The sequence below is a fragment of the Capricornis sumatraensis genome, chromosome 10 (assembly GCF_032405125.1).
Source record: "Capricornis sumatraensis isolate serow.1 chromosome 10, serow.2, whole genome shotgun sequence".
NCBI lineage: Eukaryota > Metazoa > Chordata > Mammalia > Artiodactyla > Bovidae > Capricornis > Capricornis sumatraensis.
Window position 1 is genome coordinate 11,775,634 of NC_091078.1, and position 26,158 is coordinate 11,801,791.

Below are 26,158 nucleotides of genomic sequence, written 5' to 3' on the forward strand. Positions count from 1 at the left end.
AGGCCTGTTTGTTGACAAAGGGAAAGGGAGGCCATTTGTGTGTGTGTCTGTGTGCAGGGAGGGCATGCAAAGATTCAATCCAGAGTCTGGAGGGCTGTTGTCAAGGAGGAGCGGCCCTCTTCCTCTAAGATCAGAAGGAGGAAAGGTCTGCAAATCCATAGAGAAATTCTTAGGCAGAAGAAGAGTGAGGAGACCAGGAGATGTGGAAAACGGGGACAGCCGTCTTTGTCCACTGTAACGAGACTGTGTTAGCTTCCTGGGACTGCTGTACAAGGTTACCACAAACTGTTGTGGTTGTTCAGTCGCTCAGTCGTGTTGACTCTGTTCTACCCCATGGACCCACCAGGCTCCTCTGTCAGTGGGATTCTCCAGGCAACAATACTGGAGTGGGTTACCACAAACTGTTGGGGGAGTTTAAAATGACAGATGCTTACTAGCTCACAGTTCTGGAGGCTGAAGGTCAGAAATAGGGGTGCTGGCAGAATTGGTTCCTACTGGGAAGTTCTGCAGGAGAGTCTATTTCAGGCCTCTTTCCGCAGCTTCTGGAGATTGCTGGCAATCCTTGGCGTTTCTTGCCGTGTAGATATAGCATTCCAACCTTTGCCTCTGTCTTCACATGGTCTTGTGTGTGTCTGTGCCCAAATTTCCCTCTTCTCTAAGAACATTAGACTCTGGATTAGGGCCCCCTAATCCAGCTGCCCACTCCTGTATTCTTACTTGGGAAATCCCAGGGACAGAGGAGCCTGGTGGGCTACAGTCTATGGGGTCACAAGAGTTGGACACGACTGAGTGCCTAAACAACAATCCAATATAATGTCATTTAAAAAATATTTATTTGACTGTGTCAGGCCTTAGTCGGGGGAGCTCTGCTGTGTCACGTGGGGTCTTTCATTGTGACACATTGACTGGAGTGTGGTGCATGGGCTTAATTGCTCTGCGCCATGTGGGATCTTAGTTCCCTGACCAGGGATCAAACCCATGGCCCCTGCGTTGCAAGGCAGATTCTTAACCAATGGACCAGCAGGGAAGTCCCATGGCCTTGTTTTAATTTGATTACATCTGTAAAGACCTTATTCCAAATCAGGTCATGTTCACAGGTGCTGGAAGTCAGGGCTCAAACATATTTTTTTGAGAGGGGGATGACACAATTCAACCTAGAACAGGGCACAAAGGGAATGGTGTGAGGGAAGATGCCCTAAAGGAGTTAAAATGCTACAGAAAGACAAGGTCATATCAAGGTCACTGGCTAAAGAACTCCTACGGTTGAATATGTTTATAAAGTAAATGATTTCCTCCAGAATTTATGTTTTGCATAAAACCCCTGAGTTTCCAATAAAGAGTCTGCTGAAAGTAATCATCTATCACTCTGTAGCCCCTGGGAGAAAGCACTCATAGCAAATGGACTTCCTCACTGCTTCCTGGGAAAGCTTCCAGGGACACAGCACCCAAGCTCCTCACCTCTTTTTAGGGGTTACTGGGAGATGGTACCTCCCTCCTGCCCTCTCCTACCCAGGCACCCTTTGGACCTAGGACTTAGTCACAGTTTGTTCTAACCACAGACCAAATTAGTCTCCCAAACTTCTCCTCTTCCGTTCCACCTCCCTCCCACCCCTAGATTTCTAGTTAATCCAGCTAGGAACAGAGCTCCCAGTGTGTCCGGAAGAGTGGATGCCTTTGCAGATGATTTAGGATGTAGGGGAACAGGTGACCAGAAGGGGGAGCCACCTTTCAGGGGCAGGAGTGGGAAGGGCAGGGAGGGAGCTGGTCTAGATCCCGGGCACTGGTCAAAAGAATAGCCTTCCCATCCCCTAGAACTTTGCTCAGTTATAGAAGCCCAGACTACCTAAGAAGGGAGTCCTCTGAAAAGAGTTGAGTCCCACCATTTTGGGTCCACTTTGGGTCGTGGAGCCCTTAATGAATTCGATGAAAGTCACGGACTCCTGTCCCAGAAAAATACATATTGTAGACAATTTGTTGTTGTTGTTGTTGTTGTCTGGTCACTCAGTCGTGTCTGACTCTTTTGCGACCCCATGGATTGTAGCCTGCTAGGCTCCTCTGTCCGTGGAATTCTCCAGGCAAGAATACTGGAGTGGGTTAGCCATTCCTTTCTCTAGCGGATCTCCCCGACCCAGGGATTGGACCTGTGTCTCCTGCATTGGCAGGCAGATTCTTTACCCCTGAGCCACCAGGGAAGCCCATTGTAGACAATACGTGTCTACGAAAAAGGTTTAGATAATTTCAAAAGCTTCATCGACACCCTTGACCTTGTTCATATCCCCAGATGGGATACACTCTCCCCTCATCTTGTTTTTCTCAGGAGAAAACTGAGAACAGCCAGGGGCAATTGATTTGCTTCCACACCGTGTAGCTACTTAAAAGGAAATCCAAAACCGAAGTGCAAACTCTGGTACTTTTGTTCCAATCACTATACATAGAATTTGTTTCCACTGAATAAAAGCCACTCCTCCCCCTAAAGAAGCAGCGTGGAAGAAAGCTGCTGATGAGGGGAAGCAGGGAAGTGGCGATGCTGGTGGTGGGTGTGACAGCAGAGAAGGCCCCTGTGATCCCCAGGGTTTGTAAATGAGCTTCACTCAATGAATGCACCAGCCCTGGGATTTCCACTCTACACTAGCCGGGTGGGATTATTGGAAGTGCCCAGTTGGGAGTCCAGCTCTTAAGGACCTCCTCCTGTGGTCAGGGGGTAAATGGTATGTGTCCGCAAGGGCAGGAGACCTTCTTGAACTTGGAGCCCAAGTGTAGATCCTCATTGAGGCCATCAGGGGAGCAAGGCTTCTGCAGCCCATGGATCTACCTTCTCCAGAGACTAGCTGGAATCTGGGGTGACATCTAGGAAGGAGAGCACTTCTCTTGCCAAAAAGACGCGGTGGCTCCACAGCACACCCCACCACTCTCTTGTTCTTCCAGCAACCCATCCCTCCATCTCTGGCTCCAACATCCCGCTTCTTTAGACAGTGGGGGACCAACCCATCTAAAATGCGGGTGAGGCACAAATCCTGATTAACTCGGTCTCAGGGGATAATACTGGGATATTTTCTATATAGGGCTTCCCTCCCAGCTCAGTCGGTAAAGAATCTGCCTACCAATGCACTGTAGCCCCCCAGGCTCCTCTGTCCCTGGGATTTTCCAGGCAAGAATACCCGCCAGGCTCCTCTGTCCCTGGGACTGTATTCTTGCCTGGAGAATCCTAGGGACAGAGGAGCCTGGCGGGCTGCAGTCCACGGGGTCGCAAGAGTCGGACACGACTTAGCAACTAAACCACCATCATTTTCTATATAAGAGCTCCTTGCAGTGAGTGGGGATAGCTCACAGATTTGGGGGCAGTCTAAATTTGGAGGTGGCCAAGTTTAGGGGACATCCCCTCAGTTGTCTCCAGGCTTGACTGTGGAGTATTTCAGATTAGAAAACGCTAGACCGGGGGGCAGGGCTTTGTTTGAAGGGGGTCTCCAATAGCTTGGGGGCTGGCCATGTGCCTAGCTGAGGGGGCGGGCTGCTTCCCACCCGGCCCCTAACTCCGCGAACTCCACCGCGGGTGGAGCCTGGGCCTCGGAGACCCGGAGGGCCAGCGCGCGCGGTGTCCCCGCCTCCCAGGCGGGCTCGGGGCGGGGAGGTGGGGACCCCTCCCCTTCGCCCATCCCCTCGGGGCCGGCCGCCCGGGCTCCTGAAAGGCCGGCCGCTGGAAGGGAGGGGAGAGAAGAGGAGGGCGGAGGGACAGGCCGGCGGCGGCGGGGCGCGGGCATGGCGGAGCGGGCGGCGGCCGCGGGGCCCCGGTGAGCCGGGCCGGGGCGCACGGAGCGGGCCGCGCCGAGGCGGGCCCTGAGCCGTCGAGGGGGCCTGGCGAGCACGACCGCGCCACTTTTCCTCTCGCAGCTGTGATTGCGTTCGGGGGGCGGCGTTTCGGGGCGAGTTTTTTCTCGCGGGGCCGGCGAGAGAGCGGCGCGCACCGAGGGGGAGGGAGGGGGAGCATGCCCGGCTGGAGCCGGGCCTCGGGGCGCGCCCCGGCCGCCGTCCCCACCTCCGCCTCCTCCTTCTCCTCCTCCGTCTCCTCCTCCTCCAGTCCCGCCGCCGCCGCCGCCAACATGGCTGCGCTCCTGAGCCCGGGAGGCGGCCGCTGCTGAGCGCCGCTCGCCGCCCGGGCCCCCAGCCCGCCCAGGCCCCGGCCCATGGCCCCCGCGGCCTCGCGGCTCCCGGCGCGCTAGGGCGACCGCCAGCGCTCGCCGCCCCGAGGCGCCCGGGTCCCGACGCCGCCCGCCCGCCCGCTTGCCCGCCTGCGCGCGCGCGCCCGCCGGCCTCGGGGAGCCCGGGAGCCGTCCGGCCGGGCGGGGCGGGGCGGCCGCCACCATGGAGCCCCAGCGCCGGGAGCTGCTCGCCCAGTGTCAGCAGAGCCTGGCCCAGGCCATGACGGAGGTGGAGGCCGTGCTCGGGCTGCTCGAGGCCGCGGGAGCGCTGAGCCCCGGCGAGCGGCGGCAGCTGGACGAGGAGGCGGGAGGCGCCAAGGCGGAGCTGCTGCTCAAGCTGCTGCTGGCCAAGGAGCGGGACCACTTCCACGACCTGCGGGCGGCGCTGGAGAAGACGCAGCCTCACCTGCTGCCCATCCTCTACCTGAACGGCGTCGTCGGGCCGCCGCAGCCCGCCGAGGGCGCCGGTGAGTGTCAGACCCCTCCGTTCGGCCCCTCGCATCCGCCTTCCGCAACTCCTCTCTCCGGTTCTCCGAGAGGGGAGGTCGCGAGGGCCATTCATCTACCTGGCGCAGGCCGCGCGGAAAATTTGCTTTCCTTCAGCCCGCCGGGGGAGGGGCTGATGCGTGGACCACCACCGCCCCCCGCTTCCCACCTCCTGCAATCCCGCCCTTGCTGTGAACAATGCCCGGCACTGTAGGCCTTCATTCTCCAGGTGCCGCGGCACGCAGCGGGGTCCACTAGAGACCACCGGGTCCAGCCTGCGGGGCGACCTCGGAGGTATGTCTAGTCAGTCCCTTTTCTAAGACTCTTCATCCACCAGTCCTTTGAGAACCTCTGCTAGCCTTCAGTCAATGTTAAGGTCTAAAAGACTAGAACCCGGGCCAGGGCTGGTACTCCTGAATTTTGGTCCCTGGCACCCGATTTCAGGACCGCTCGTGCCTTTTCACTTTCTGATTTTCTTAGCTCCCTCTGCTCTGAGCTCAAGTCTGTTTTGCTCGGCGAGACTTGTGGTTGACTATGCACAATGCCTGCTAGGTTTCTTTGGAAACTGGGCCGGGAAAAGTTGGGGGGAGTTGCATTGCACCATGGGAAAATCTTAGTAGTAGCTGCTGGGGCTCAGGTCTTTCCCTGAGGGTGCGCTAGCTGTTTGAGGAGGGAAGGCTGGTGGCTGGTACCCTTGGATGGTGGGTGATGAATCCTTGAGTATTTCTGTGTATGTGTGTGTGTGTGGAGGGGGGTATTACTGAGAGTTGGTGACAACTGGTAGGCTTGGCGTGGCCTGTTTGGGGATTGTGGAAAGCCAGGCTTTTAGACAGGGAAGCTGAGGAAAGCATAGCTCTGAGGAAGGAAGAGCCAGCAATTGTTGGGCACCTACTGTTGTGACAGGCACTCTGCTTTGTCACGTTTAATTGTTACCACTCTGTGAGCTGTGACTCCTACTTTGCCAGAGACAAAACTCCAGCTTGGACTGGTTAAGTCGCTCAAAGTATTGGGCACCAGGAGTTTCCAATTATGACCCATTGTTTTATTTAACCCCTTTGGAGCCAGGAATCAGCAAGTGCCACCTTTTCTGTGTCTTGTCTTTGTTTTAAAAGTGAATGGAGAGGGCTGACAAACTGCCTGTAACAGCTTGTAGGCCACAGGCTGATGAGACCCGTTTATTTGGCTGTTAAAAGCCTGACTTATTAAGGAGATGATTTTATAAGCTGTTCCTGGTAACTTCTCCGTTGGATATTGGACATCTCAACCGACTTTTTGTAGTGAAGGCAGCTGACATACAGAGACTGAACTGCTGGCTACACAGCAGATTGTTTCATTGGTGGCCCTTCTGTCTCCACTGTGGGTTTCTGACTCTAGCATTTTCGTCTCTCAAATCTGCATTGTCCCCCAATTATGATCATTTATGCTGGTCAACCTAGTCCTCTCCTGGGATGATGGTTTGGAAGATGTTAAGAAGAGCTGTTGGATGTGGCTATGAGGATAATAAGGTCAGAGGGAAATCTCTTTGGACTAACTTTTTATTCTTTTCTTTTTTTAAAATTAATTTTTTCATTGGAGTGCAATGCTGTAGTAGTTTCTGCTGTTAGTTTCTCACTTTACTGAGTGAGTCAGCTAAGGGTATATCCTATAGCCCCTCTTTTGTACATTTCCTTCCCATTTAGGTCACCACAAAGCATTGTGTAGAATTCCCTGTGTTACACAGTAGGTTCTCCAGTTATTTGCCTATTTTATACATAGTATCTTTTTAATTGCCTTGCTGTCTGTCCAGCTGTCAGGTGTTTGAAGGAAGAAATTGATCAAGGAAGCTGGAAGCTGGTGAAAGTTAGAATGCAGACTCAAGTTCTGGGTGGGATGTGTTGAATCAGTGCTAGCTTTAATCTCTGGAATAGATGAATTGTCATTAATTAGGTCCCTCTCTTTTCCATGCCTGGTGGATAAGGTGGGGCTTCTCCGAGCTGAAGTTCTGGAAGCTGGTCTGACTTCTAAGGAAAGAATGAAATAAGGTTTGGATTTTATTCTCAAGGGCAGCTTTTCAGACCCTAGTTTTAACACAGTGTAGAGCTGTGTAGCTTTTCAAAAGAAAGTTGTTCATTTTGGTTTGGTTGTTGTTCGCTAAGTCGTGTCTGACTCTTGCGACCCCAGGGACTGTAACCCACCAGGCTCCCCTGTCCATGGGATTTCCCGAGCAAGAATATTGGAGTGGGTTGCCATTTCTTCCTCCAGGTGATCTTCCCGACTCAGGGATCGACCTGGGACTCCTGCATTGCAGGCGGTCTCTTTACTGACTGAGCCACGAGGGAAGCCCAATTTTAGTTAATAGTTTAGAAAAAAATAGGATGGCATTTGACCTGGTAAGATGCCATGTAGAGCTTTTGGGGGTGAGGGATGACATGGTGTAACATAAACCGCAGAGCCTTGGGATCTTTGTAAAGGATGAATTGCTGTGCAGTGATTTTCCAGCATATTTTCTTGCAGCCAGGGAGCCCCTCGTATGGTGCAAAGCTCAGTGCCTAAAAGGACTGCTCAGGTTGAAGGGATAGAAGCACCGGTTTCATCCCCGAGGAGCCAAAGCCAGGGAGGCTCAGCCCTGTGTCCTGGTCTTTGCTCTCCCAGCAGGTCCCACTTGGCACACAGGTGCATAGCGCTGCCTGTCCGTCAGCCTTAGCGCAGGGCTCTTGTGGGAGCTCCAGGGAGGAGCCTGTTGGCTTCCCAAGGACCCACAGCCTCAAGCGGAGGCGCCCTTGTCACTGTTTCTCCATCCAAGGTCCTGCCATCACCCAGTTAAGGGCTCCCTTGCTGGATTCCACATCCCATGTGGACCCCTGGCCTGGAATGCCCATCCCCTGGCTAGCACTTGTGTGCTGTGGGACTTCGTTGTGAAAGGGAAAGTGAAGTCGCTCAGTCATGTCCGACTCTTTGCGACCCCGTGGACTGTAGCCCTCCAGGCTCCTCCATCCATGGGATTCTCCAGGCAAGAATACTGGAGCGGGTTGCCATTTCCTTCTCCAGGGGATCGAACCCCGGTCTCCTGCATTGCAGGCAGACAGACGCTTTAACCTCTGAGCCACCAGGGAAGCGGGACTTTGTTGTGGTGCAGGGAAATGATGTCTGACAGCTCCCCATGTGGGGTCTGGAACTGGGGGAAACTGGCCTAGGTGGCACTAGGTAAGCAAATCGAACTTGTCTATTCTGCTCATGCTCAATCAGAGAGAGCCCAGACATTTATAATCTACCATGCTTAGGCCTGGAGTTTGAAGGTGACTAAGAAACCACAGTGTGGTTTTATTCTGGGGACAAGGGGGATTTCTGTAACAGAATTGACAGCACATTGCTATTGAGCATTTTCAATCTTACAGCATACTTTAATATCTCACTGAATCCTGTGGCACCCCGTGGCATGAGTGCCGCCTTTCCTGTGGACGCAGGGTTCCAGGCCTGTCTGTGAGATCTGAGGAGAGACTGGAAGTCGCAGGGCAGAAGGGAGCTGGAGTCAGGCTAAGTGCAGCGCTCCAGATTCCATATCCTTGGTGGTTTTTCCTATTACCTGGATAGGCCCTCCCATTACAGCTTGGGAGCTCTGTGGAATTTTGTAGCTTTCCCTTATCCCAGTACATGAATATTTAAGAAAGGAGTAGGTACCTTTGTCCCTGCTGGTGGTAGAGAGAGGAGAGAACTGTTCTCTTCTGACTGGCTCAGGTCTCTAGCTTTTCCCGCAGGTACCAGGATCAGGTTTGTTCACTTGGAACCCATGAGGTCCTTTGTTTTTTCTCTTTGATTCATTTGCCAGCATCTGGGTTTTCTCTCTTGAAGCTCCTCAACTGCCTGGCCCTGGGCCTCAGGGTCCTCGTCTGTGAGTTGGGGCTTCATGACCTGCCTCAGCTACTGGGAGGCAAAATGTGATTGAGGAGGATCGAAGTGTCTGGTCCTGCGCTTGGTGCAGACAGGGCCAGGGTGTGTAGGATGTAATTCCAGCCTGCCGCTTGCTGCCTAGGTGGGGGAATGGGACACTGAGAAGAGGGACGTTATGAGACAGATCAACTGAGCGATACAAATACCACGGGGCTCGATGGTAACGAATCTGCTGTCAGTGCGAGAGATGCAGGTTTGATCCCTGGGCCAGAAAGATCCCTTGGAGTAGGAAGTGGCAACCTGCTCCAGGATTCTTTCCTGGAAGATTCCATGGACAGAGGATCCTCGTGGGCTGCAGTCTGTGGGGTCGCAAAGAGTCAGACACAACTGAGCACGCACGCCATCATCATCCTAACTCTGTCTACCACTCGCTCTCCCCACTCATCCACCTCCGGTGGCTCTAGTTACCATCTACACGTGGAGGGCTCCCCAGACTGTTTTCCCAGCAGGCCTCTCAAGCGGTGCAAAAGTGGCAGAACATGGCGACTGCTGGCTGCCCTCCCTCCTGTGCGTCCTGAGCCGAATGTCTCCTCTCGTGCCCTCTGTGCCTCCTCTTGAGTTTCCTGGTGAGCTGACTGACTTGGCTTCGCTCGAATTAAGAGGATGGAGACAGTAGTGTTTGCTGAAGAAGCCGAGGAAGGCTCCGAGGAGGGGTTGTGGCTTGAGCATGGTGTTGAAGGGGTTCTCTGAGCGTGCAGAGGGGAAGGAGGAAGTTTTGGGTGGGAGAAACAAGAGCAGAGACCATGAGAGGAGCAGTATGTTTTCAGGTTGTAGAAATTAGACCAGCCTGAGTGAGCAGGGCTTTGGCATTGTCTCTAGATGGGTGGGGGTGCAGAGGTAATCAGAAGGACCATGATAGCTAGGTGGAGCGAGGGGTTTATACACCACATGGAGTTTAGGCTTTGTACACTTGTCAGGAATTAAAGCTGAAGGAGTTTTCTAAAAAGGAATAACCCTGCCAGGTGTTTCTAGTAGGAGGAGTGCAGTTGGTTGCTGATTGTCAGGTGTGGATTATCTATTATTCATTAGAGGTTATCTGGATCTTTTATTGGCAGGCAGATTCCTCACCCTTGAGCTACCAGGGAAGCCCTCCTTTGGTTATTTTAATTGTGTTAAGAGGAAGTGATAGAAGAACTTGAAAGTAATGATCGAAATGAGATTTCTAACAGAAAGGCAGTTATTATTTATCCCTCTATGTATTAGATCAGGCACCTATGATCGCAGGCAACAGAAACTTAGCTCAAACTGTATTAGACAGGAAAGAGGGATTGATTGTATAAAATTCCAAAACCTTGGAATGGATTGGGGTAAATGGCCTTTGGGTGATTGATCCTGAATGCCGTGGGCGTTTATCTATTAATGTCATCCTGGAACATGACCTCAGGCCCCTCTTGGCTTCATCTTCACAGCCTCTGACCAGAGAGAAAAGGGAGCTGAATCCACTAAACCAGGCAGAAATATCTCATGGAAGGATTCTGATTGGCTTAACTATGGTCACATGTCCGTGTGAGATCCAGCCTCTGTGGCTAGGGCTAGAGGATTGGCCCAACCAATAGGGGATGGGATGCTGTGATTGGCAGCTTGTACCAGTACCATGTGGTTCTTTAGAGTGGGAAGAAGCAGTTCTGAGAAAAGAGAAGAAAGGATGTTGTGCAGGCAGAGCATCAGCTGAATGTCTGCCACATGTGGTCGCATCTTCATATGGTGATGCAGTTTGGTGTGGGCTGGTGGGAGAGGTTGTCAGATTTTACTAGGTTTTGGACTTGAAGCTTTTTTAAAAAATATAAATTTATTTATTTTAATTGGAGGCTATTTACTTTACAGTATTTTAGTGGTTTTGCCATACATTGACATGAATCTGCCACGGGTGTACATGTGTTCCCCATCCTGAACCCCCCCCCCCACCTCCCTCCCCATCCCATCCCTCTGGGTCATCCCAGTGCACCAGCCCCAAGCACCCTGTCTCATGCATCGAACCTGGACTGGTGATTCTTTTCACATATGATAATATACATGTTTCATTGCCATTCTCCCAAATCATCCCACCCTCGCCCTCTCCCACAGAGTCCAAAGACTGTTCTATACATCTGTGTCTCTTTTGCTATCTCACATACAGAGTTATCGTTACCGTCTTTCTTAATTCCATATATATGTGTTAGTATACTGTATTGGTGTTTTTCTTTCTGGCTTACTTCACTCTGTATAATTGGCTCCAGTTTCATCCACCTCATTAGAATTTGTTCAAATGCATTCTTTTTAATGGCTAAGTAATATTCCATTACGTATATGTGCCACAGCTTTTGACTTGAAGCTTTTTCATTCTCCTCTTTCACTTTCATCAAGAGGCTTTTCAGTTCCTCTTCACTTTCTGCCATAAGGGTGGTGTCATCTGCATGTCTGAGGTTATTGATATTTCTCCCAGCAATGTTGATTCCAGCGTGTGCTTCATCCAGCCTGGCATTTTGCATGATGTACTCTGCATATAAGTTAAATAAAGCAGGGTGACAATATACAGCCTTGACGTACTCCTTTTCCAATTTGAAACTGGTCTGTTGTGTTCATGTCCAGTTCTAACTGTTGCTACTTGAGCTGCAGGCAGATTTCTCAGGAGCCAGGTAAGATGGTCTGGTATTCCCATCTCTTGAAGAATTTCCCACAGTTTGTTGTGATTCACACAGTCAAAGGCTTTGGCGTAGTCAATGAAGCAGAAGCAGATGTTTTTCTGGCATTCTCTTGCTTTTTTTTGATGATCCAATGGATGTTGGCAATTTGATCTCTGGTTCCTCTGCCTTTTCTAAATCCAGCTTGAACATCGGGAAGTTCTTGGTTCATGTACTGTTGAAGCCTCACTTGGAGAATTTTGAGCATTACTTTGCTAGCTTGTGAGATAAGTGCAATTGTGCAGTAGTTTGAATATTCTTTGGCATTGCCTTTCTTTGGGATTGGAATGAAAACTGACCTTTTCCAGTTCTGTGGCCACTGCTGAGTTTTCCAAATTTGCTGGCATATTGAGTGCAGCACTTTCACAGCATCATCTTTTAGGATTTGAAATAGCTCAACTGGACTTTAAGATTTTAAGCAAGACAGTTAGCCTTACTGAACGCATCTCCCTCTCTGTTGTTGTTCAGTTATTCAGTTGTGTCTGATTCTGTGACCCCACAGGCTGCAGCACTCCAGGCTTCATTGTGCTTTGCCATCTCCCAGAATTTGCTGAAATTCATGTCCACTGAGTTGGTGATGCCATGGAACCATCTTGTCCTTTGTCATCCCCTTCTCCTCCTGCATTCAATCTTTTCCAGCATCAGGGTCTTTTCCAAGGAGTCAGTTCTTCGCATCAGGTGGCCAAGTATTGGAGTTTCAGCTTTAGCATCAGTCCTGCCAATGAATATTCAGGATTGATTTCTTTTAGTATTGACTGATTTGATCTCCTCTCTCTCTACGGAATATTTAAAACAACAACTACTTCACTGTGCTATTTGACGATCCATGGTAGGAAAAAAGGAGCATCTATTACTGTGGTGGGCAATGAAGCCTGGAAGCAGCCTTAGAACCAGAAGCTTGGGATTCTCCTGATGTATCTGAGGGTTATGTGAGAACTCCTTATAAACTCCTTATAAACGGATGCCAGGGTTGCTTTTACTGTGGCTGTGGGTCACCAAGAGTAGAATATAACCTCCGTGAGCCAAATTTGCTGTTGTATTCCCAATGCCTAGAATAGAGCCTGGCCCAGGATGGGCATTCAGTAAATTTCTGTTGCATGGATAACTATTCAGCTGGTGTGGCGAATGAGTGATGTGTCCCTGTGAAGTCCAGATCCTCTTCAGAAATAGGTGCAGATTCCTAGGTGGTGACTTCACAGTGACAGAGGGCTGTGAAAGTGCAGGAAGGCCGGGGTGAGTTCGAGATGCACACACGAACATGCCCTCCCACTGTGTGTCTGTGATGGAAGCAGATGGTGTGCCTTTGGTGTCAGAAGTCCCCAAGTCACCCCTCAGGTACCAGCACTGTGGGCCTGGCTGTCGGGAGTCCTGTGGGGCAACCCCATTACCTGTTGCAGGACTGGCGCGCCCTTCCCTCTCTGCGCTTAGAATTTGAATGTCAGCTTGGTGTCCTCGAAGGAGTTTTGGATGGGAATCTGCTCCTAACTGTGCAACGTCTTGACCTTTGATGAGCCTCTTAACTATCCAGGGCTTATTTTTTTTCCAGTGAAAAGCTAGGTGAGGTAAAGTTGGAAGAAGTTCAGGACTCCTTCGGTCCTCTAGGGCAGCAGTCCCCAACCTTTCTGGCCGGTTTCGTGGAAGACAACTTTTCCATGGGATGGGGAGGGGATGGTCTTGGGATGATTCAAGCAGATTACATTCGTTGTGCACTTAATTTCTAATCTAATGCCACTGCTGATCTGACAGGAGGTGCCGGTCCACCGCCCAGAGGCTGGGGACCTCTGCTGCAGGGTCTCAGAACTTGCAAGGTGGCATTAGGTCCAAGGAAACTTGGTGATGGGGTTGGATTAGACTTCTGAGACTTCTTCTGGCTCTGTACCACGCTCACTATTTTTTGATTTAGCATTAGTGTTGAGTGACTTTTGTACTCTGGCTTTCTATTTCCTGAAAAACTAAGCAGCGTAGGAGAAGTATTTTGTCTTCGTTTTTTTGGTCCACCTCATTCCAACCACCAGAGAAGGCAATGGCAACCCACTCCAGTACTCTTGCCTGGAAAATCCCATGGACAGAGGAGCCTGGTAGGCTGCAGTCCACGGGGTGGCTAAGTCGGACACGACCGAGTGACTTCACTTTCACTTTTTGCTTTCATGCATTGGAGAAGGAAATGGCAACCCACTCCAGTGTTCTTGCCTGGAGGATCTCAGGGACAGAAGAGCCTGGTGGGCTGCCGTCTATGGGGTTGCACAGAGTCAGATACAACTGAAGTGATTTAGCAGCAGAGGCAGCATTCCAACCACCATCATGAGGGGGCTCTTTATTTCCTATATCTTAGGAAGATGTGAGCCACACAAATAGTGGGCATAGAGCAAGAGGGCTGAACTGCCTGTCCTGTGCAGGAGGGAGGCTGAACGTGTTCAGAAAATAATTTTAAATGGGATTGAGAAAAAAAAGGGAAAAAAAGAAATGGGATTGAGTTGGGAAGATACTTTTTTTATTTCTTTTTTTCCACCTTTTTCCCTGGGGCAGATTGCATATCTCTGAATTGTGTGTGTCTATTGATCTGTTTGAGACAGAGTTCCATGAAAGTGCTACAGAAATATTTTAAATTAAACAGATACTTTGAGTGTTCCATGTTTGCCATCCAATTCTGAACCCTTGGTGGGTAATTGTGGGGTGACTGTTGACCTTGATGTTTCATTTCACACTAAGGGTCATAATCCATTTGCTTTGTACTTTTTTTTAATATTGTAGTAAAATATACATAGCATAACATTTACCATTTGAAACATTTTTTTTGCTGTTTTTTGCATTATGGCAAAATATCTGTAACATTAAAATAATTATCTTGTTCACTATTAAGTGTCCATTTCAGTGCTATTAAGTACATTCTCATTGTGCAACCATCCCCACCATCCATCTCTAGAACTTTTTTCATCTTACAAAACTGAAACTCTATCAATTAAACAATAACTCTCCATTCTCCCCTCCTCCCAGCCTCTAGCAACCACCATTCTATTATCCTTTCTGTCTCTGAATTTAACTGTTCTAGGTATCTCATAGAAATGGAATCATAGAGTATTCATCGTTTTGTGACTGGTTTGTTTTCACTTAGCATCATGTCTTCATGGGTCATCCATGTCAGAATTTCCATTTAATTTTTAAATATTTAAAGAACACATAATATAAAATTTACCATCTTAACCATTTTAAATGTGCAGTTCAGAAGTGCTAAGTGTATTCTCATTGTTGAGTAAGAGATTTCTGGAACTTTGACATCTTGCGAAACTAAAACTGTATCCATTAAACAATAACTCCTCCTTCCTCCCTCCTCCACCTCTGGGAATCACCCTTCAACTTGGTTTCTGTGAATTTGATTCCTTTAGCTAGCTTGTGTAAGTGGAATCATACAGTATTTGTCTTTTTTGTGACTGGCTTATTTCACTTAGGGTAATATCCTCAACGTTCACCCATGTTGTAACATGTGACAGAATTTCCTTCCTTTTTAAAGACTGAATAATATTCCATTTCGTGTATATACCACATTCTGTTTATCTATTCATCTGCCAATGGATTCTTGGGTTCCTTTCACCTCTTGTGACTAAAACTGCTGTGAACATTCGTGCACAAATACCTCTTTGAGGCCCTACTTTCAGTTCTTTGGTTATATATCCAGGAGTGGAATTATGGTTGATGTGATAATTCTGTGTTAATTCTTTAAGGAATTTCCATACTGTTTGCTTTGAGTTTTAATTAAAGGAATTCCTACTCTCTACAGCACCTTAACTCAGGGGTGAGTGTCCTGCCTGAAGTCCCAGTGTATGTTTTATTATTTTCTAAAAATTGTGTAATTTTTTCCCCCCAGACTCTTTTTGGAAAGTCTCGAGACATTCCTTTTGGACTTTAAATGTTTTAGTAGTCATCTGTGGCTCTTTTGAGGACAGGAGTTGTAGACCATAGCATCCCAGCAGCGCTCATATCTGGCCAGGAGATGTTCACACATTTCCTTCATGTTTGCAATGCTAATATCTCCATCCCCAGAGGCCTAGAAGTATGTTAGTTATTTCTGCTTTGTAGACACTTGCTCTTTATCCCATTCAGGGTTAGTTTCGTTATATAGACTTGAATCCAGGGTAACTGGCTGTTAAGATTTTTCTTTAGAAAAACCTAGATCAGCATTTCCCACAAAAACGTCTTCTAAACAGTAGTTTGGTGGGATGTCAGGGGTGGTATTTGTAAAAGGGTCCTGTGGTTAAGTACATTTGTTTGAGAAGGTCATGCAGGCTCCTTTAGTGGGAGCCTCTCAAGCCACCAGTAAGCCCGTCTTGGGACTTCACTGGAGTGGGTTCACTGTACAGTGTTTCCCAAACTGATTTGACCACAAAGCCCTTTTTCATTGAGCATCTTGCAACATAAGTGTTCTGAGAAGTGGTCTCTTGGGAAACTTTAGCATTAGTGCAGGGAGTTGGAACATCAATGTATACCATCATTTTTTGAATTTTCTCACAACTGTTTCATTCAAGGAACCAAAAACCTTAAATTCTGATACCAGCTGAAATGGGCATATGATTCTGGGGCTATTGGATTTTTTTTTTTTTTTGCTATGTTGCTGATTCTGACGTGTAGTGGATTCTGGGACCAGTAGATTTTTAGGGAAGAGTGTGTGATCCTGCCTAAGTAAGAAGTATGACCTCTCTGGGCCTTCATTTCCCTAATGTAGCTCAATAAGAATGGTCTCGCTCATGATGATTAGTGTTTGAGATGGTTAAACCTCTTGTCGTCTTCTCTAAGACTGAACTTTGGTCCATAGTTGGGGTTTCTGAGGGGAACCTTGGAAGGATTTGTAGAGACCTGTCCTGGTGGTTTGGTGACTGCAGGTTCAGGATTGGTTAACTGTTGTGCGAATCTTTCTGAGCCCTGGGGAGTTGTTGGGCTGGAGATTTGGAAGATGGCCCGGAGAATGATGTTACTTCTGAAAAGATGGGTGATACAGCTGAATGACCCAGGTAGCCTGAGCATCACTGATGGGTTTGGAGCCCAGGAGTAAGGGCACAAAGAGCTGAGTGTCATGAGCCCAAACTTGGGGAACCGCCGCAAGTTTAAATCTTGGGTCTTCCATCTTAGGCTATGTGATTTTAACAAATCGCTTAAACTCTATGGGTTTTCTTTTTCCTTATCTGTCAAAGGACTAATATTCTCCTCGTAGGGCTTTGGTGCGGATCTAGGAGATTTATGTGAAGTGAGGGCAAGCTATTGCTGCTGCTTCTGCTCTAGGAGATACCTGCCCTTGAGTGGAGAGCCAATCCCCTAACTGTCCTTGGAATCAGGAAGTGTCATAAGGTGCAGAGAGATACTCAAGGGAGAGTGGAGAGTGTGCCATGGACCTGGAAGTTCACATTCCTGGGGCTGCTGAGAACACACCTTCACAGTGCTTTGGTCCTGGGGTCTGCAGTTAAGGAGGGCATTGCCATGAGCTGTGAGGAGTTCAGCTCCAAAAGGACCCAGGGAAGAGTTATTTTAAAGGAAAGGTGATGTAGAGGGGCTTGGATGCCTGTTTTCAGATGGACATGGACGGGTGATGAGACCTGATTTTTTCTGACCCCAGAGAGCTAACTGGTAGAAGATACTGGGAGATAGAATTGAGTCCAATGTAAGGAAGAACCTTTCTCTCTCCCTCCTGTCTTCATTTGAAACTATATATTATAAAATACTCAAACATGTGCAGAGATTACAAACTCCCAGCTCCCAAACTTTCGTTTTCTATAATATTTTCAGACAAATCCCAGCCATCATATTACTTTCTCCATAAATACTTAAGGAAGTGTCTCTAAGAGATAAAATCTTAAAAAAAAAAAAAAAGGTTTTTTTTACAGCTGACTGTATTAACAATTTATGTCATCTCATATCCAACTGATATTCAGTTTTCCTTAATGGGCTTCCCTGGTGGCTCAGATGGTAAAGAATCCGCCTGCAATGTAGGAGACCTGGGTTTGATCCCTGAGTTGGGAAGATCCCCTGGAGAAGGGAACAGTTATCTACTCTGGTATTCTGGCCTGGAGAATTCCGTAGACAGAGGCTCTGGTGGGCTACAGTCCCTGGGGTTGCAAAGAGTCGGGCACGACTGAGTGACTTTCACACTTTGCTTATTGCAGGAATGCCTTTTTATTGATGGTTCGTTTAAATCAGGATTTTAATAAGGTCCACACATTAATAAGGTTGCCTGGGACCCTTCCCTGGGCTTTTTGTTTAGGGAAGAGCTTGTTTTCATGGTCTGTGCCATCCAGCTATGGAGTGGACTGTGGAAGGTGGTGACATTCCTTCCCTGAGAGTCCACGTAGATGCTGGATGAGCATAGGGTGGTTATATTAAGGAGCGGATTGTGGAGTCTGATCACAAACCCATGTAGACCCAGGTTCCTCACGGGAGTGTTACAGACAATTAAATGGAAACAACATATGTGAAATGTAACTGTTGTTTATGAGTTAAATTATTTTATTTTTTTAGCTGTGGGATTTTTTTCACTAACTGGACTCTTAGGTGAGTAAGCCAGATATATAAGCTAGACAGGGGCTATGGAGGCTTGATGCTTGCCCCTTTTCCTTGTGGACTCCCTGAGGTGCCTCCATAGGGTTCTTTGGGTTCTCGGGATTCCTTGGAACTGAGTTTGGAAACCACTGTGCTTGGATGCTTTTATTGTAAGATGCTCTATGATGAGAGAGGTGAAGAGCCACCCAAAGTCTCACCTTCTTTTTCCTGAACTGAGCTGGGTTAGTGAGTGACAACTAGATGCAGAGGCTGTTTTTGCACCAGATACTCTTGTCTTTGCCTGTTTCCTCTGTTTACCTTTGTAGGTTTTCTTTGGGGATGAACCATGCTCTCAAAAATGACAAATGACCAACTACTTAAAAAAACTATTCTCTGTTCCCCAAGGCAGTGATGGGGAAGGAGCAGAGTGAAACCTCATCAGATGGGGTCAGGTGGAAAGTGGTTACCTTTTTTGAAAAATTATTTTTTAAAAAACAACATCTCTGACTGGCCCTACCCCTACATTGCCTAAGAGAACGGTTAGTTGCTGATGCATAAATAAGCTGCTTCTGACCTGCAGCCTGCAGGTGGGGTTCCTGGAGCTGCCTGTGTGGAAAGCCAGCAGAGATAATCGCTTGTGACTCTGAGCTGTGGCCTCGGTGGCTGTCTCAAGCCAGGGTGTGTTTTCTCTGCCCACAGTGTTTTTCTAGGTGTGGCCTCTTTCCCGGGTGGCTCTCAGGCTTCTTTCTGGGTCAATTTCAGGTTACTTGTCTGGATGGTAACTAACTCCTTAACATGGCCTGGGATCCCCAGACAAATATTCTTGTCTATCACTTTGACCATTGTAAATCTGCTGTTCAAATGTGATGAAAATCTATCCAGCCAAGACTGAGTGAGAGGATAACAAACCACATGGGAAGAAACTTAATTGTATTTTTAAATTTTGATGTAAGAAGGCATACTTCTAAATAAATATAATGACCTTTTTAATAGTCACGATAACTTCCATTCTTCTTGCTCAGGGTAACCTCTTTTTCGTCTTATCTGGCCAGAACTTTCATTTCCTGTTTATGTTTCTTAAGCAGCTTAAGATTGTTGAGTATCACGGCTGGAAGGGATCTTAGAGATGACTTTGCCCAGACTGCCGATTTTAGAAATGAGAGCTAGCAGTCCAGAGACACAAAGGGGCTCCCCCAGGCGCTCATAGTGTGCCCTGGCGGAGCCGGACGCAGGGTTCAGGTTTCTCCGCGGGCCAGAACTCCTTCCCAGTCTTCTCTGCCAGCCACAGGCTAGGCGGGGAGTCTCAGAGCCTTGGCTAGTTTTTCCTGATCTGGGCCTGGCTTTGCAGGCAGCAGCCTTTCCAGCGTGTGACAGGGCATCGCAGCAGTTCATGAGTTGTGCTGCAGCTATCCTTCCTGACCACTGAGAAAAATCAGATGATGCAGTGGTCTTAATATTTATGTTCCACTAATGGGTGGACTAGGCCAAAAGAAGTTCTTCAGCTTCTCGGGGCCTCCAGCTGCCGAGAGGAGACTGGGTAGGCTTTGGCGTCCGTGTCCGTTTCTTTAGAGAGTCTGCATTTGCCCAGTACCCTGGCCCATCCTGGGAAGGTTCCCATATGAGATTTCTGTGTCCCGCGCCTTGGGCACCCTTTCTCTTCTTCGTGACAGTGTTCATTCATCCAGCAGACATGTCCTGAGCACCTGTCACACAGAGGGTACTGTGTGGATGCAAACGTAGGACGTGACAGCTACATTTAGTGCTGAGTCAGAGAATGGGTCTGATGTCGGCAGGAGGCACCTCCTTGTCTCATTCTCTATGTGACACAGCAAAAACGTCCAGGGCTGACTGCTGCGGCTTCTTAGCGCTGAGTCACAGGACAGAGTCCAAGCAGCAAAGCGGCGCCGCCAAGCCTCTCGCCTCGGAAGAGCGGCCTCGGATGAAGATGAGAGGGCGAAGGCCTTGCGAGCGCCGAGCTGGCCCGCCCCCATGGCCAGCCTCAGTGCGGACTGGGCCCAGGAAACGGCAGGAAAATGCGCAAAACTAAAACGTGCTGGCTGTGTGTCCTTCTCTTGGAAAAAACACAGCTGAGCCTGAAACAGCTTAGAATTTATGGCCTGAGTGCGAGGTTACGTGGGGACTGTCTATGCTGCTAACTCATTTCTTTTTTTAATTTTTGGTTAAACTTTTTATTTCTTTTTGGTTGTTTGTATTTATTTATTTATTTAGGGGTCTCTGTTGCCGCGTGCGGGCTTTCTCTAGCTGTGGCGAACAGGGGGGCTACTCTCTAGCTGTGGCGCACCGGCGTCTCATTGTGGTGGCTGCTCTTATGGCGCGTGGGCCCTAGAGCAGGCAGACTTCAGCAGCTGGGGCATGTGGGCACGCGGCCTTAGCCGTCCTGTGGCATGAGGGATCTTCCTGGACCAGGGATTAAATTGGTGTTCCCTGCATTGCAAGGCAGATTCTTAACCGCTAGACCACCAGGGAAGCCCCTCTCCTAACTCATTTCTGATAGAAAATGGCAGACCGCTTCTATGAATCTTGTCATATATTCTCACCCATTTTATGAACTCAGGGAGAGGACACAAAACAGAGACCGTCTGTCTTTGCTTTCCACGGGAAGTTGTGGAATTTCACATAGGCTCCTGTTTCTGCCCTGAGTCTCCTGTACATTAAGGCTTGTCATATGCAGACTCAGCGGAGGCAGTCAGTGTCTTGCATGAGATCATTCAGCCTTTGGGGTAGAGCCCAGACAGAAGTGGAGCCAGGTTTTATCCGTCCATCTGCAGGGACCGGCTGCCTACTCCTCTGCCCACCCGTCATCCATCCAGTGTGCACCTGGTCAGTGCTCCACCCAGGCGCTAAATGTTGAGCTTGCAGAGAGGAGCACGTTAGCCTCGCTCGTGAACGACAACCACAGTCCCATACTGGACACCCCCACCTGGATCTGCCCTTTCAAATGGAAATTGTCCTATTCGTCCTCAAAGGTTTTCATTTCTGGTTGCACTGTCTAGACTGGAGCTTTTAGAAATCCTGAAAAGTAATCAGCTTAGCTTATCGACTTCCTACTCCTCACCTTCCATTTTGTGGTTTGTAAAGCAGATGCGAGTGTGTTTGGTTACAAAAATCTATAAGATTCTCGAAAGGGTGACTGAGAAGATGGCTGCTGCCCACCGGGAGTTTATTATCTCATTGGAAAGCCCAAGCCCGAGGGAGCCGGTATCCAGCTGGGCAGGTCATGCAGCATAGAGAAGGCCGCCTGAAGGTCGGTGTACGATGAGCTGGTGCGGGTGGGTGGCTGGCAGGCTGGGTGGGCGCTGGAGAGGGGCAAGGAGGAAGGCTGGCCTAATGAGGCAGCATGCACAGTAGGGGCAGCAGGCTTGGGAGAAAATTCATTCTATGAAGAATGGGTCTTCATGGGAATTCCAAGCTCCTGTTTAGACCATGTACTCAGCAGGCCCTGGGAAAGTGGGGTCAGGATAACCGGAAGGCATAGGGGAGGCCTGGCTGTCACATCCAGTCATTCTTCTGCACCTGCACCTCTGTGAGGCTACCTGAGCCTGGGCGTCCTAGGCGAATAGGTGGAGTTGGCATGGGCAGGAGGGTGGTCTGTGGAGTGTGGGAGAGGGCACTGTGGCCAGAAGATGGTGGGGGGAGGGGGTTCAGACCGACTGGTCAGCCTCCTTGGAATCCCTGAAATCGTTGGCTTTCTGTGAGCTGTTAGATGGATTAGAAGGCCTTCTTTTTCCTCCTAAGTTTTAAGTCTGAGAATTACACCTGGGATGTTTAGAAATGGGTTACAAGGGCTTCCCTAGTGGCTTAGATGGTAAAGAATCTGCCTGCAATGCAGGAGACCCGAGTTCGATCCCTGCGTTGAGAAGATCCCTTGGAGAAGGGAATGGCACCCTACTCCAGTATTCCAGCCTGGAGAATCCCCATGGACAGAGGAGCCTGGTGGGCTACAGTCCATGGGGTCCCAAAGAGTCGGACGCGTCTGAGCGACTAACACTTTCATACTTTCCAAGTTCTCCAGGAGACTTGAGACCCATTCCCATTTGCTGGCCTTCTCTTTGGGGAGGAGAAGGGAGTGGTTGAAGAGTGAAGTGGCCGAGGGGGAACAAGTGACCACTGCCCTCTAGCTGTGTCCCCATGGCTATCTCATATAGGCTCGGCAAGCCTTGTCTCTGGTGGGGACTGCGATGTCACCTCCTTCTGAGCTGGTGTGAAAGCAGGTGCGTGATGTGGGCAAATGGTCCCATGCATGTGGATGGTTGTGTGCCCTGCAGGTGTGCTGTGCAGGTGATAGCTGTTTCTGTTGCATAGGATACTTGTCTAGTTTTATATTTTTTCATTTGACCTCAGCCACACTTTGGGGGTCCTTACTCCACCTTACAGTGAGGGGACAGATGGGAGAGGTTAGGTCACTCAGGAATCAGGTTAGTCAAATTGCCAAGCACCTGTGTCTGAGTCAGGAAGTGGGTTCAAATCTTGGATCTCTGCTTACTCTGACCATGGGCAAGTCACTTTCCCTCTCTGTGCCTTGGTTTCCTCATCTGTGAAATAAGAAGCATAATAGGACCTTGTCTTGTAAGAATTAAAGGAGCTACTATTTGTGAAGTGTTGAGAGCAGTTCCTTGCACCCAGTAGACACTATGTAAGCTGTAACTTGTTTTGTTATTGATGCCCCAATCCCAGGGCTCTTAAGCACCACCCTACGCTGACTTCTGGGGCAGCTTGGTTGGTTTGTTCCCCCTTCTGTCTCATGCTCAGGGTATGGTCCACAAACCAGTGCTGGCCTGTAAACTCTTGGCTCCTGATCCACGATGAAGTGAGCACAGAGATTGGAATCGGCATTTAGCAATCTTGAAAGCAGTTTGACCTTGCTGGGACGCATTGAACAGGTAGACTGCTTCAGGTGCTGCCAGATCACACGGGGAGTCACATGTGGTAGGAACTGTGCATAGCAGTGCTCAGTGGTGCAACTGTGTGATGACAAAGAGGTGAAGGAGCCCGAGAACCCCTTGTCGCTTATTCTTGAACAGTCATGTCCTTGCGAGGATCCTCCGCCCACCGGAGCGGTGGGACCCGGGACGTTTTGCAAGGCGGCGCTTGATGTTTGCGCTTTGTCAGTCTGTAGTGAGCTTTCCCAGTGGAGGTTTTCATTAAGGAGCAATTGTTTCCATCAGTGCCGCTGACGCTTACCGTGGCAAATGCTTTTCTTGTTGCTCTCCTAGTAGGCATGGTTCTGGCAGGTTTGGTAAGAATTGGCGATGAACGCTCCTTTTCCACCTCTTAGACTTCGCAGAAACTAGGAAGCTAGATGATGTCAGTGGACGGCAGGGTGTGGGGTGGCGGGGCCTCACCCCTGCTGGGACAGCTGTCCTGTAGCCTCTGGCAGGGCTGCTGCTGAGCCCTGACCCTGCAGGCCCTCTCCTGGATGCCAGCGCCCCAGGCTCCCTCCCAGTCCCTGCAGGGGTGCTGCAGAGCTCTGTGGGTGGCATCCGTCCCTGGGAGAGGTGACGGTGCAGTGCATCCGAATGAGTGAGACACACCCATGGCAATGGGATGGAGCTTAAAGCACAGCGCTTGGTGAAAAAGTAGGGAGTAGAGCGAGGTGGACACTGCAGTGCTGTGTAAATCAATAAGACGAAACAATGCCCATTTTGCAAGAACACAAAGGAAAAGAGCAATGGTCACCTCTGTGCCTGGGGGAGAAGAGTGGAAGAGAAATGGGAGTAAAAGGAAATAAATAAGACGAGAGGTGAAAAGGAAACATCACTTTTCTAGGGGCTGCTGTCCTCCAGGGAAAGGTCTTCTGCTTGCTCCCGACTGGGCTGCTCCAGACGGCCCAGCTTCTGATGGTGTAGCATCTGTGTGTTTTGGCTGATCTGGCAACCTCAGGCAGATTGCTCACCCCAAAATGGCCTCAGTGAAGAGTTTCCCAAGCCAGTGCAGGGCTGCCGTAGTCACTAGTAGGGGAGGGGCAGCTGTAGTTTGTGGAACGATTGACTCAGTGACTCCAAAGGGATGTGGGTGTTCATCTAGGTGATTGTGGGGAGGTGATCAACTCTTATTTTTAATTAAAAAAAAATTTTTATTGGATTATAGTTGCTCTATAGTGTTGTGTTTTAATAGTTTCTGCTATACAGCAAAGTAAATCATCTGTACATATACATGTGCATGGATGCGTGCTTGTTCAGTCGCTCAGTTGTGTTGGGCTCTTTGCGACCCATGGACTGTAGCCCGCCAGGCTCCTCTGTCCATGGGATCCTCCAGGCAAGAATAAGGATTTGCCATTTCCTCGTCCAGGGGATCTTCCCATTCCAGGGGTTGAACTCGCGTCTCTTGCATTGGCAGGTGGATTCTTTACCACTTAGCCCCCTGGTAAGCCCTGCATATACATATATCTCCTCTTTTTTAGATTTCCTTATCATTTAGGTCAGCACAGAGCATTGAGTAGAATTCCCTGTGCTATACAGTAGGCTTTCATTGGTCATTTTGTACATAGGATCAACAGTGTATATATGGCAATCCCAATCCCCCAGGTCATCCCGCCCCGACCCTGATCAACACTTGGTTTAAATGTGGCGTTGGGAATCTGTGTCAGCAGTGCTTGCAGTAGCCCACGTTCGCCTCTTGGCCATAGTGGGAAAGTGTGGGTAGTCACCCTTGAAGTCAGTACTTTAGAAAGACAGCTCTGTTGTATTTGTTGCGCTTTTGATGCCACGTGCTGCAAGGGAGATGGAGGTTTTAGCTATAGGAAGGGAGAGTCCGGCAGTACATGAACTGAGAACTTCCAGATATTCAAGCTGGTTAGAAGAGGCAGAGGAACCAGAGCTGAAGGTGCCAACATTTGCTGGATCATGGAGAAAGCAAGGACATTTCAGAAAAACATCTACCTTTCTTTCATTGACTATGCTAAAGCCTTTGACTGTGTGGATCATAACAAACTGTGGAAAACCCTTAAAGAGATGGGAATACCAGACCATATTACCCGTCTCCTGAGAAACCTGTATGTGGATCCAGAAGCAATAGTCAGGGTAAGGAGCAACTTTTTAATTGCCAGCAGTCACTGCTTTAGGAAAGGGAGTGAGCTCCCAGCTGCTTTAAGTATTCAAGCAGAACCTCGGGGGTGGCAGGGAAGGTGTTTTTCTTGTCTCATGTTCATGGTTTAACTAGATGCTGTCTGCCGTCCTTCCTCCCCTAACTGAACTGGGCTTCACGTTTTAAGTCTGATGCTGGTCATTAAAATAATCAGTTAAAAAATATAATTAGCCATGTTCATGGTAGAGAATTTGGAAAATTCAGGTAATCAGAAGAAGGTACTTTTACCTTCTTTTATTTTGCAGATACTTTTACTAACTGGAGCTAAATACTATAAAGCTTTTTTAAAAGAGTGAACAAAGGAATCGTTTTCTATGGATGCACAGTATTGCCCTATCAGAATATGTCACCGGTCCCCCTTGATTGGAAATTTAGGAATGTCTTATTTTTCAGTTGGGCTTCCCTGGTGGCTCAGGTGGTAGAGAATCTGCCTGCAATGCAGGAGACCTGGGTTCAATTCCTGGGTCAGGAAGATCCCCTGGAGGAGGGCATGGCATCCCACTCCAGTATTCTTGCCTAGCAAATCCCCATGGACAGAGGAGCCTGGTGGGCTACAGTCAGTGGGGTCGCAGAGAGCCCAACATGACTGAGCGACTAACACTTTCACTTTTACTTTTCAGCATATATCATGTGGCCATGAGGATCTGTGTACTTTTTCATTTCCTTGGGGTACCTATCTGGAAGTGGGGCTATTGGGTCAAAGGGTGTGGACATCTTTAAGTCTGGTGATAAAAATCGCCAGGCTCGTGGCATTGATTCTGAGTTCCTCCTAGGTTCCTCTCCAAGCAGGTTTTTGGAGCCTCATCTTCAGAATCCCCTGGGAAGTGTCTGAAAAGTGAAGACTCGCTAGGTCTCCTGAAACAGAACCTGAGAGTGGGCTTGCCTCTCGCCTTCGTTTCACCAGCGCCCGGGAGAGCCTTCCCCTAGCGCATGGTGCTTTCTCAGCGTCTGAGCCTGCCCAGGGAAGGGAAGCAGGGAAGTGTCTGTTCTCCCATCTGAGGGAGAACTGGGACGTGCTTGCGAGTCCGGGAGGCTCTGGAGTGGGAAGTGTACTGTTTAGGGACCTACCTCTGGCTGCTGTTTTTCTTATCTGTTAAGTGGGAGTCTCTACTGTTTTGATGAGCTGGGTGTCCTCCGTGTATGAATACATGCATGAGTGTTTCACTTACTGATGTCACCAGGTGAGAAGGAACTCCCTGGGCCAGGCCAGACCTGGGAAGGGAGCTCTGGGAAAAGTGGGTCAGGATGGAGCTCATCTTTCCT

At 49.1% G+C, this 26,158-nt stretch overlaps 1 protein-coding gene across 1 annotated transcript in view; it reads left to right on the top strand.

Moving 5' to 3' along the window:
* Nucleotides 1-4,359: 4,359 nt before the first annotated feature.
* The window catches only part of DLG5 (discs large MAGUK scaffold protein 5), a 120,110-nt gene continuing 98,311 nt past the window's right edge, over nucleotides 4,360-26,158 (top strand). The window contains exon 1 of the mRNA XM_068981793.1: nucleotides 4,360-4,663. Coding sequence (XP_068837894.1) covers nucleotides 4,360-4,663 — 304 coding nt within the window. The remainder of the gene's footprint in view (nucleotides 4,664-26,158) is intronic.